General features: G+C 41.4%; 1 protein-coding gene across 1 annotated transcript in view; it reads left to right on the forward strand.

Annotated features, from left to right (window-relative positions):
- Positions 1 to 9,290, forward strand: part of metap1 (methionyl aminopeptidase 1) — a 16,797-nt gene extending 7,507 nt beyond the window's left edge. Inside the window, exons 5-11 of the mRNA XM_039785439.1 lie at positions 1,772 to 1,863; positions 1,969 to 2,052; positions 2,891 to 3,063; positions 3,764 to 3,810; positions 4,361 to 4,504; positions 4,618 to 4,683; positions 7,564 to 9,290. Coding sequence (XP_039641373.1) covers positions 1,772 to 1,863; positions 1,969 to 2,052; positions 2,891 to 3,063; positions 3,764 to 3,810; positions 4,361 to 4,504; positions 4,618 to 4,683; positions 7,564 to 7,730 — 773 coding nt within the window. The 3' untranslated portion in view covers positions 7,731 to 9,290. The remainder of the gene's footprint in view (positions 1 to 1,771; positions 1,864 to 1,968; positions 2,053 to 2,890; positions 3,064 to 3,763; positions 3,811 to 4,360; positions 4,505 to 4,617; positions 4,684 to 7,563) is intronic.
- The last annotated feature ends 3,845 nt before the right edge of the window (positions 9,291 to 13,135 follow it).

Consider the following 13,135-nt stretch of genomic DNA (forward strand, 5'->3'; position numbering starts at 1 on the left):
ATGTTACCCTCCTGTTGTCCTCGGGTCGAATTTGACCCATTTTCACCAAGTTTCTAAATCAGAAATTTGGGTTTTCTTTCAACTAAATTGTCAAAAAGCAATAACGTTTCATACAACGCTCTTCACAAGTAAAATAATGATCAGTTCACTACTTTCGTTGAATTTGGGTGTTTAATCAAATTTTATAGCATTTGGGGGAAATTGTTTTTTATAAAAGAGCGTTGAAAAAATCTTCAAAAATGTTAGAAAAAGCGTCAAAAACGTTGAGAAAACATTGAAAAAAGTGACAAAAACATTGGTAAAAGTGACTAAAACGTCGATAAATGGGAAAAAGCATAAAAAAAAACATTGGGGAAGGCCATAAGTGTCGAAAGTTGGAAAAAAGGTTTAAATTTTGGCCCAGAAAAACAAAAAGTTGCACGGTCGACGGGAAGACAACGCAAGGGTTAGGTCCCTTTTTCATATTTTGGAATTTGATCACTGGTTGGAAATTAGTCGTACTTACTTTTTATGTTCAACATTTATCACAACAAAGATTTAACATCACCGGTATGGCTAAGCGATTTCAGTAAACCACAAAACTAAATGTGATCATTTTAAGTTTTGTCCGTCAATCCAGTCTTAGACTCTAGACGCACCTAAACCGCAAATGCAAGTACCGACTGCGTTGATGCGACACTGAAGCAAATTGTCTGTACTGGTTCCAGCTGGTGTGTGTGTGAATTTCAAAGCCTCAGCAGCAAGGACAGGGAAGTGTTGGCGATCGGAGCGGCGTCGTGTAGTGGCAGTAATTGTACCGTGTAGGTTCCAGTTTGTTCATGAATGAACACTGCAGCGCCTCAGTACTACTTTTGCTTCCCAGCTGCTGGGCAAAAGTAGAGCGAGAGTCTGTGGGATTAAAAAGCAGAGCAGTGTGTGCTGCTCTCTGGCTCTGTACAGAGACACGGCACCTCTGCTCTGCCTGGGATGCAAAATGTTGATTAATATATTTATTAAGGCTTTTTTTTTAATTGGACTTCAACCTTTTGTTTACACGTGTATATATTGTTGAAAAATGTGTGCATGAATAGTGCAAATAAACACTTCTATTCGCATTTATGCCCATGAGGCGGGGCTAAGTGCAGACAGACAGCATAGATTGAAATGAGAGCGTATCTCTGTTGGGGTTAGGGTGAGACGTGAGGGGGAAAAAGGCGTCTGAAACACGTGCTAGTCTAGACATGGGGTAATGCTGCGAGGAGATGTGGCTTACATTGAAGAGAGCCGGTTTGGGCTACAGATGTGCATTTGTTTTTTTGAAAGATGTTTCTGTAAATTCACGAGTGAAAACAAAATCTCTTCTGTACTCATGGTCTGGAATTGTATTAATCGTATACTGTGTGTTAAGCTGCCAGGAGTCAGACACCCCAGAAGGTAAAGTTAATAATAAAGGTAAATACAATGGCTTGATATAATCCATCCACATGGTATACTCTTATACTAAAAATGCATACGGTATTAGTTGAAATTGCACCAAGCTAGCCTGCGGTGTAGCTGCCAAATTACAGAAGAATTAGGATGTCTGTGCCTTCTCACTACCAAATGACTTATTGTCAACTGTCACTTATGATGTAAAAAAAATCGATTAGGAGTATGTCAATCTGGCTGCGTCTAAAAGTTGATAGACGTACGACGGCTGCTTTGCAAGGTCCTACTAGAGTCGGCTCATCAGCTTCGCTGAGTATTGGCGTGTGAATGATGCCGGTTGTCTGGCCTTGTTTCCTTCACACAGGGATATCTGAGTCTGAGCAGTTTCTGAAGGGGACGTCACAGATCAAGATCCTTTGTCCTGAGGACATTGAAGCCATGAGAGTAGTGAGCAAGGTAACAAAACTGACTGGCGTCGCTGTCGTGGTTTGCATTTTTCTTTTTTCCATTTAATGCATTTTGGTTTTGACGTGTACGTTTTTGTTTTTTTTGTCGTTGCAGCTAGCACGGGAAGTCCTGGACATCGCAGCCGTATTGGTGAAACCAGGTGCTACAACAGAAGAAATCGACCATGCTGTGCATCTGGTACACACACACACACACACACACACACACACACACACACACACACACACGTTATTGAGGCTGGGATGTTGTGTCATCTTCCACCTCTGGAGTCCGATGGTAGGGTCCTCTCTTACCCGAAGTAGCCTTTACACACAACACAATGTGATTCCTTGTCTGTTGTGATGTAGAATCACTGTGTACACATACATATCTTACCAAATGCATTAGGCTGTGACGCAGCTACACGAGGGGAAAGGGCTCACTCATCTTCATTACATATCATACCTGCAAACTAGTCGCTTTTCAGCGGAAATCGCCGTTTTGAATGGGAAAATGTCATCCACATGAATCGTGTAGATCTGAAGAGTTTTTATTTGGGGGGGGGGGTGGTCCGAGACACGGTGCTAATACGGCACCTGGTGCTGCCTTAATGACCGCCGTCTACCGGACCGAATAGCAATGCGGATTTAGGTGCTACTTAAATGCCTGCGCTTCTCTATGATGCTCCGAAAACTGACGTTAGAGGGAACTGAAACATCGCCGTACGGGATGCTAGTTAACACCAGAGTGATCGAGAAAGGCTCTGGTTAACGCTACACTCGAGAGCAGACTAACGTTAGCCTAGCAGCTGGAGTAGCTAGTGCTGCATTCAAAGTTATTGTAAAATACCCTTTTTCCCATCCAGTTGTTGTTTTTGTCGTTTAACAGGAATTTACTAGTGAAATAAGTTATTGTTATAGTTATTACAGGAAGATGTGTCACCTTTTTCAGCCCTTCTGCGTTTGCAGGTATGTACATATAACTCTTTCTCCTCTTAACTGTTTCTTTAACCAACATGTTTTTTTTTTCTGTTCAGGCTTGCATTGCAAGGAACTGCTACCCCTCCCCCCTCAACTACTACAACTTCCCCAAATCCTGCTGCACGTCTGTCAATGAAGTCATCTGCCATGGCATCCCAGACAGAAGACCATTACAAGAAGGAGATATCCTCAATGGTATGCTCATTGCAATAAACATTTTGGGACCCTAGCGTCAGGTTCTACAAGTGGTTTTTCTCATATGTGGGATTGCGTTATATCTTTTTGTTAGAATAGAGTTAACGGTACCACATTTTTATGTGACTTTGACGGTTTCGTACATCTTTGTATGTAACCTTCCCAACGAACAAACCTAACACTGATCTTTACTTTTGTTTTTTAAACACCCCCAATTCCTCTGCCATGACAAATGATTGTACCAGCATCCTGAAATGGTGTCAGCGGGAGTTTTGCCAATTTTAGCCTCTTTTTATGAATATTTCTGCTAAGGAGACGTCTTCCATCCACCACTCCCCTCAGAGCGTCTGATGGAGCACTTGCCAACAACTCGTCTCTCGCTGCGTGGTCCGACAAGACAAATAGTTTCATTAACCTTTACCAGTGGGGATTTGCTTGTCAGATTTGCTGCTCTCTGTATTTCATGTTAAGTGGGGGAAACAAAGTCCCAGTTTGCCCACTAGCGATTCCAATTTCATCAGCAGTTTTTCACTTTTTGTTTGCCCTTGCACATGACGTTGGATGTTTTATGAATGTATATGTTCACCCAATACATACCTATATGTTTCAGGTTATTCATAACGGTAATCCTTTGTGTTAAACGTAATAGAATCTAGTTTGTCGTGTAACACTGTGGCTCTGACCCATTCACCGTCTCACTCTTACGCAGTTGACATACTACCGTTTAAAACAAGTACCACATATGACGGCCATGATGACCTCAACGACCTTCTATATCGGCGTAGATGAAAAAAACCGTTCAGAACATATGAATTTCTTTCATTCTGCGTTTAATGACCAGGAATCTTACGCTTTATTACATACAGAAGACTACGGCAGTATTATATGGATGTTGGGCTATGGGGATATGGGGTATTGGCATAAATGTCAATTATCAAAAAATCGCAGTACAGAATAGCAGAAGATGCCTCTGAATTATTTTTAGAAACAGTGTCACCATTACATAGTTTGTCCACCAGAGAGCACTGACATTTTAGAGCAAGTTGAGTTTGAATGTTCATTTTTGACCTTGGAAACAGTATTTTTCAATACTCACGAATGAACTTTCAATCTCAACTTTTAAGCTAACATGGACGACACTGTGGTCACAACTCTGTAATGGGCCCTTATCAAAATTTTGGCAATACATTGGGTTTCCAATTATTGATTTATTTAAACTCTCAAATAGCAATGTCGCCCTCAGAATTCCAATGCCCACAGGACTATAAACTACAATACATTTTTCCAAGGCCTAAAACCCTCATATTTTTTATTTATTTATTTTTTTACAGTGAAGCCTGGCATTCGCTACAGAGAATTAGGTAACATCATTCAGAAGCACGCTCAGGCCAACGGCTTCTCGGTGGTGCGGAGCTACTGCGGTCACGGTATCCATAGACTTTTCCACACTGCTCCCAATGTGCCACATTATGCCAGTGAGTAGTCCCATACCTGCCATCCTTCATGTTTTTAATCTGTGAAAGTTACTATTGAATTTCGTTCATGCTCTCCTACAACAAGATGATTTCTATATGCATTCATTTCCCAGAAAATAAAGCAGTTGGAGTTATGAAGCCTGGCCACGTGTTTACCATTGAGCCCATGATATGTGAAGGTGAGTGTAACTGCCTTTTGTATAAATAATGTCAACATTGATAATGGTAATTAAAGAGACAATAACTATTTCAATTGATATAAATAATGGTATTATAATTGCCTTAATTAATTAATTTTTGTTGTTTTGTAATTGAATTTATTATTTAGGCCGAGAATGTTGTATTACGAGATTTAAAGGGGGATTCGATGGACTTTTTGTTCTGCACTTTCAAGAGAAAAATCCAATAAATATATTTTGGGGGAAAAAAATAATTGCCTTAATTAAACTTTTTAAATGAAACAAATATTGCAGTCAGTGGGGTAAAATAATATTACAGTGGGGCAAAAAAGTATTTAGTCAGCCACCAATTGTGCAAGTTCTCCCACTTAAAAAGATGAGAGAGGCCTGTAATTTTCTTCATAGGTACACTTCAAATATGAGAGACAAAATGAGAAAAAAAAAATCCAGAAAATCGCATTGTAGGATTTTTTTATGAATTTATTTGCAAATTATGGTGGAAAATAAGTATTTGGTCAATAACAAAAGTTCATCTCAATACTTTGTTATATACCCTTTGTTGGCAATGACAGAGGTCAAACGTTTTCTGTAAGTCTTCACAAGGTTTTCACACACTGTTGCTGGTATTTTGGCCCATTCCTCCATGCAGATCTCCTCTAGAGCAGTGATGTTTTGGGGCTGTCGCTGGGCAACACGGACTTTCAACTCCTTCCAAAGATTTTCTATGGGGTTGAGATCTGGAGACTGGCTAGGCCACTCCAGGACCTTGAAATGCTTCTTGGGGGCACCCGCTGTTCGGCGGTGTGCGTTTGGGATCATTGTCATGCTGAAAGACCCAGCCACGTGTTCACTTGCCCTTGCTGATGGAAGGAGGTTTTCACTCAAAATCTCACGATACATGGCCCCATTCATTCTTTCCTTTACACGGATCAGTCGTCCTGGTCCCTTTGCAGAAAAACAGCCCCAAAGCATGATGTTTCCACCCCCATGCTTCACAGTAGGTATGGTGTTCTTTGGATGCAACTCAGCATTCTTTCTCCTCCAAACACGACGAGTTGAGTTTTTACCAAAAAGTTCTATTTTGGTTTCAGCTGACCATATGACATTCTCCCAATCCTCTTCTGCATCATCCAAATGCTCTCTAGCAAACTTCAGACAGGCCTGGACATGTACTGGCTTAAGCAGGGGGACACGTCTGGCACTGCAGGATTTGAGTCCCTGGCGGCGTAGTGTATTACTGATGGTAGCCTTTGTTACTTTGGTCCCAGCTCTCTGCTGGTCATTCACTAGGTCCCCCTGTGGTTCTGGGATTTCTGCTCACCGTTCTTGTGATCATTTTGACCCCATGGGGTGAGATCTTGCGTGGCGCCCCAGATCGAGGGAGATTATGAGTGGTCTTGTATGTCTTCCTTTTTCTAATAATTGCTCCCACAGTTGATTTCTTCACACCAAGCTGCTTACCTATTACAGATTCAGTCTTCCCAGCCTGGTGCAGGTCTACAATTTTGTTTCTGGTGTCCTTTGACAGCTCTTTGGTCTTGGCCATAGTGGAGTTTGGAGTGTGACTGTTTGAGGTTGTGGACAGGTGTCTTTTATACTGATAACAAGTTCAAACAGGTGCCATTAATACAGGTAACGAGTGGAGGACAGAGGAGCCTCTTAAAGAAGAAGTTACAGGTCTGTGAGAGCCAGAAATCTTGCTTGTTTGTAGGTGACCAAATACTTATTTTACCGAGGAATTTACCAATTAATTCATTAATGTGATTTTCTGGATTTTTTTTCTCATTTTGTCTCTCATAGTTGAAGTGTACCTATGATGAAAATTACAGGCCTCTCTCATCTTTTTAAGTGGGAGAACTTGCACAATTGGTGGCTGACTAAATACTTTTTTGGCACACTGTATATGTGATATAACCTACTATCACTGTCCTGTGAAAACTACAGTGGTGCTCATAAGTTTATGAACCCATGCTAAAGAGGACTAAAAAGAGGAATAAAAAAATCATCTTTTGGAAATTGATCTTAATGCCTTAATTAAAAATACTAGGACAAATCCAACCTTTAAGGACCCCAATTTTCTTTGTGAATGAATAATGTATCGTAAATAAATAAATGTTCTTCCTTAAAATACAGGGGACGTAAGTGAGTACACCCCTATGTTAAATTCCATGCCAATCTCTAGATATGGTGAAGGGTTATGTGATGATGGGGGGGTATCCTGGATCCATGAAATAACTGGCCTTTAAAAATAAAAACCTCCTTGCCTCTATGGGAATTTAACATAGGGGTGTGCTTACTTATGCCCCCTGTATTTTAAGGAAGAACATTTTATTTATGATACATTATTCATTCACAAAGAAAATTGGGGTCCTTAAAAGGTTGGATTTTCCTAATATTTTTAATTAAGGCATTAAGATCAATTTCCAAAAGATGATTTTCTTTTTTTTTTTTATTCCTCTTTCTAGTCAACTTTAGCATGGGTTCATAAACTTATGAGCACCACTGTATGTATCTCCAAATTTTAATGCAAAGAAAAATTTCAGCTTTGTTGGGTTGGGGCTTTGTCGTTGAATTAGGGAGAGCAACAAAAATATAAGCGTCTTAAAGCAAGTTTGTAAAATTGGTGTGTTCCTGAAAACCTGGTCACTCAAACCTAGACTCCAGAGTGAACATTTGAGGCCGTTTACTGGCTCACTAGGGGTTCAATTATGTGTAATGCAGCAGACCCAGTCATGCTCTAAAACCGGTCATTACAATCCCCAAAAAGCACTCTATACCTCACAGGTATCCAGTGCCAGACTTGGAAGTGCCTGTTTCTGCGACTTCTGTTTAATTGATGCTGTGTAAGCCAAAGCCGTGTGCTTGTGTGTCATGTCTCAGGTGGCTGGCAAGACGAGACGTGGCCCGACGGCTGGACGGCGGTGACCAGAGACGGGAAGCGCTCGGCTCAGTTCGAACACACCCTGCTGGTGACGGAGACTGGCTGCGAGATCCTCACCCGCCGCCTGGAGGACAACGGTCGCGCTCATTTCCTTAACCAAGTGTAGGCCAGACTTGAACGCAACAAGGACTGGATTTTTCAGACACGGACGCCCAGCACCTCTGGGCCTCACACATACACGCACAGTCACTCTCTCTCTTTCACTCACACACACACACACACACACACACACACACACACACACACACACACACACACACACACACACACACACACACACACACACACACACACACACACACCTCAAACAAGAGGCACCACTCCTAGAGCTCAGTTTAACTGTGGCTTTCATTGTTCTTTGAATTAAATATCGGTTCCTCAAAATAAATGGAAGTACTTGAATGTGTCTTATATCAAACGTGGATCGCTTTATTAGTGAGAACTGTATCCTCTGAAGGAAATTATAAACATATTTATGAGATAACGGTCGGGCTTGACATCAGGCCTGTTTTGAACTCTCTAGCTCATGTCACCCAGAGATTTTACTGGCTGGCTAGTTGTGTGTGGTGCTCAAGGCAAATCCAACTGGTACGCTGTGCTTCGTTTCTTTTCTCTCAACCTCTGCTAACATAATCAGACTTCATATGACTTTCCCAGAGATGAACTGAAAAGAATCGGCAATACTTAGAGACACAGAGAGGAATCCTGAAAACTGGGGTCAACGAGTCTCACAACCTTAACAACTAGCAACTCAAAACGTATTTTGGATATTAAAAAAAACAACACTAGATAGAAAATAATTTAAGTTTAGATTTCAAGCAACAAAAAAACTATTGTCTATCAGTTCTTATGCAACAGAAGCAGAGTTAGGCATATTTAAACAAGTAGTTCTATATTTTAGGCTATCCACATAGTAGCTTTCTTGGCCAGAGTTGGATGAGAAGATCAATACCGTTCTCATATCTGTCTCTTCAATATGTAGCTACAACCAGAGAGTGGTTAGCTTAGATTAGCATAAAGACCGGAAGCAGGGGGAAACAGCTTGCCTAGTCTTTATCCTAAGGAAAGCTGAGCTAAGCTAACCTCTCCTGGCTGGCGCTTAATATGTGATGGTCCGATATGAGAGTTGTATTAATCTTATCATCTAATTTTTGTCAAGAATGCAAATTTAGCATATTTCCCAAATGTTTGGAAAATTTCTGCACTGGTTTTGAAATATGTATAGCTTCATACCGGCCTGTTGGGCAGTCATCACGGTCTCATTTACCTGGTGACGTGTCCAGTAGAAGCGCTCTTAACTCCTTACATACTAAATGTGGCTATTATTAGTGCACCGACAGTTTTCCAGTTGATTATGTCAACCGTGGTTGCTAGGAGAATTATGACGCAACCACAGAGAAATCTACATACAGTCAATTTCCAGAATGAGAATAACGACATTGAGCACCAAATCGTTCAAGTGCTAAGCTTGTTCATCCTGCTTTGAGGAATACTCTTTTTAGTTTCCAATAGCCCTGGTGTAGCAGCCTTAATATGTGAGTCTAGGAATTAAAACGTGCTGGTGTGAGCAGCATTCGTTCTTTCTATTTGCAGAGGACTAATGTGATCACCGTTTCTCTGCCATCTTTGTATTTATTCTAATGGAGTAATAAATGACTCTTCTGTAGCTCTGTGTGGGCGAGTCTGTCCTTGGATAGATTGGTTTGGTTATCTAAATCCCAAAAGTGGTTTAATTTACAATGCTTTTATTAGTAGAAATGACTATCTGGGTACCTGTGAGCTTTAATGCATTTTTAAACACCGTGGAGTACATTGATGGTCTAAACAGCATTTGAGATTTGATTTGGACGCTATTAGTTTACTTTTGACTCGTGAATACATCGGTAAACTTTCAACTTCATGAAGTTACAATTACACTTCCTCTGCTTCTATAAACATACATGATTCTGTCGGCCCATAAGCATGATTATTCAAAGCTTTGCCAATGAAGTATTTTGATACATGCATGAAGATAATTCATGCATGGTCAGAAGTTGGTGGTAGTTTAAACAAACCTGCGGAGCCTTAAACCGTCTTGAAGATGATTTTTTTTTTTTTTTGGCATTTTTAGGCCTTTATTGTTGATAGGACAGCTTAGACTTGAAAAGGGGAAAGAGAGAAGGGGGATGACTATGTATCATGATTATGTAGCAAAGGGCCGCAGGTTGGAAGCGAACCCGCGGCCGCTGCGGCAAGGACTGAGCCTCTGCTTATGGGTGGGTGTGTGTGTGTGCTCTACCAGGTGAGCTACCCAGGCGCCTGCCTTAAACAGTCTTAAAGGAAGACCTATAATGTTACAATGTCAGATGTTCATATTAAACATGACCAAAGCTGCAAATAATGTGCTGAGTTTATGTAAAATAAATCCCTCCGATTTCAGACGGTCCTGAACGCTCCAATTCCAACAGTTTTTTTTCTACTCTTCTCAAGGTGCCGTCAACCCGTGCAAGATTTCTTCATAGGGTCTGTAATCTTGGTTGCAGATGTTCATGATTTTTCATGGTAGAAAGTGCTGCTATGCTGGGTTACAGTCATTCCCCGGCGGTACAGAGATGGCGAGAGCTGAGCACAATGGAGACCCCTAAACGCCGACCAATCGGAGCAGACTGGGCTTTTTTTCTAGAGGGGGCCTTAAAGAGACATGCTGCTGTCCTTGCATGCAAAGTGCAAAATCACATCACACATGCTCGGGTCTATATCCTTCGCGTTCCACTTACGGGATTGCTCCAGTGCTGCAGGAAATTCCGCCGTGTATTTTCCATTTCCTTCCGCTTCCTTTATGTTGGAATTTTAACTTCGGTGGATTTTGAGGACTATAATTGTTGACTGCTCCTCCGATCTCTGCATGGTAAATTGAGACAGCTAGCTAGACTATCTGTCCAATCTGAGTTTTCTCTCGCACGACTATTTTGCAGCGGCTCTGTGCGGAGTTTAGCGCCGCCCATGACGATTCTGATTGGTTTAAAGAAATGCCATTAAACCAGAGCACATTTTCCTCCCATCCCCGAATGCTATGTGGAGTAGCCAGACCCTCCTTCAGCGCGCTTTGGAGGAGGTTCTGGCAGAGCGAGGCTACAAGTGCTCAGTCCTCATAATGCAGAAACCTCACCTCATACCCACTAAATGGAATGGAATGTTAATTACACTTCAAAATGTGTGCTTTGAAAAAAAGGCCTATTGAAAATTTAGAACTAGTTTGAAGTTAATTAACCCCATCTCGCTAAAAGGCATGCTGTCCATTTCAATATTATGTGCCCTCAGAATCCTTCATATGTTTGCCTCATAGACGGTAGACCGGTCTTCACCACAAGAGGAACGACAGCTTTTTTCAGCTACAGAGCATGAAATAAGCTGTTGGGGAAACATGGCCGTTCACGTTTCGCCTAACTCAGTCTGACATAGCCGCGTTCAAGCCGTCGTAGTAATTCTCAAGACTAATGCCTGTTTTACTGTTGTGCGGAGGCTCCACGCAGAGCTTTCGCCGTAGCCTACGTAAGTGGCCTGATGTTTATACTTGTGCGCTGGTGTGTGCGTTGAGCCGGTGTGTGTGTGTGTGGGGAGTGGGTGATAGTGCGAGGGAGAAGTGAGAGAGTGACGGCGATTAGCTTTTGGAGCGAGTCATGTTGAGAGAAACAAAGTGTCTGCCATGTTTTTTTTCTGACCACGGTGGGAAATCTGTAGCAGGAAAAGTTAACCCTCTCCTTGATTTCACGTTGTTTATGGCGAAGGAGAACCAGGAAATGAGCCGGTGGGGAAAATGCAACGCTACCAAGCCACGGGCGAGCGACGTGCGTCCCTGCGATGTGTCGTTCCATTTTTCGAGAGCGCATCAGGCTACAGCGTAGGGTCCGGCGTAGACGCAGAGGGGTCTGCGGGGCTACACTGTCGATTTTACGCATGACTATAAAATGGCCTTAAGTCTACATTTTGGAAATGAAACTGCATCACCCAAGCTTGGAGAGTTATGTTTAAAGTGAAACATTATGAAATAGACCAGACTGAAACCAGCCTTCTTCTCTTTTGCAAGGCTAGTTTTACTTTATCTGCAGTGTCTTGAACACAACTTCATCAGGCCCTTGACGCCCAAGCTGCTATCGAAAAGAGCCACTGAAAAATCCTCGTTGATTAACAACCTTCCAACACTGATGCCACTTGGTTGTTTGTGGTTGTACTACCTAATTATTCATTCGGTCTAGATCAAAGAATATTTCTGAATAATCTTGTGTTGGTTCCCTTTGCTTTTCCTTCACACAATGTTCTCTGTGTACTGTATGTGTGTGTTCCATCACGGGCAGAATTCAGATCAAAGAGGTGTCTGACTGTGTATTGTTCAAATAAAACACTTGAACGGGGAATTGAAAAGTGTATTTATTGAGCTGAGCAGGGTAAACATGGAATAAGATCATGGTTTCCGGGGCTCCTCTGAATCTAGAACTGAAGGACGACGCAAGTGCTAAGAGAAAAAAAAATGGATTGGGTTTGATTTTTTTTTTAGGCTTAAAATACATTATTGACTGAATTAGTACTCCTATTTGAAGAAAGAACTCTGAAATCCTTTCTCACACGTCTCATCACATCTCAACTTTGTCCTCAGCAGAGGGCAGCAGTGACGCACAACGCCTTCAACAGACAAAACTCAGAGAGACACTAAGTCACGACGCACGTTAACCTAAAAAAACAACTTTAAAATGTATCTTAAATCAAGGCTTACAGCATGCATGAGATCATGACCATTCGTGATCTTAAAGGGCAAAGTGACTCACAATGTCACGATTCAGTACTTTATTGCCATGCAACCAAGTTGCTAGGAATTTGGTGCAGTGTGCTCATTACACAGAAAAACAGTCCATACCCGTTAAAAACACTTGTACATGTACTGTAGACACAGACACATCCACTTTGAGCTTCTTGTTTATGTACTCCACCACTTTGGGAACACTGTCAACACTCTTGTGTCCTGGGAAAAGGATACATGTATGTAAATGAGCTCATTAATTAGAGATAGTGATTTGAGATTTAACTTGTGTTGTGTAAGTGTTAACAAGTTATTACAAGTGTGCATATGTGAATGTGAGCTGAGCCATTTATTACTGTAAAATGAGCCCTGAATCAAACTCCTTTTAAATTTTACAAAGTTTTTTTTTTTTTTTTTTTTTTTTTTATAAAAAGGGTAAGATGTTTATACATGTGAAAAATATCTAGTTTTAGAAGTTTGGACAAACTGAAGAATGATTGTTCTAAATCTACACCTACACATTTTTGTTCAGTGTACGAGTAAATGCTTGTGTAACAGCCTGGCTTCAATTCAGAGGCACAAAGCACTCATTGTAGGAAATGCATGACTAGTTTTCTCTGTGCAGTACGTGCTCATTATGTGCCCCTGTATGATAGCTGGGTTCAAACTGCATTTTCTTGCATTAACCTTTAACTTATGTGGATTTTATGTAATGGACCTACACAGAATAGTGAAAA

The sequence above is a fragment of the Perca fluviatilis genome, chromosome 20, assembly GCF_010015445.1.
Source record: "Perca fluviatilis chromosome 20, GENO_Pfluv_1.0, whole genome shotgun sequence".
NCBI lineage: Eukaryota > Metazoa > Chordata > Actinopteri > Perciformes > Percidae > Perca > Perca fluviatilis.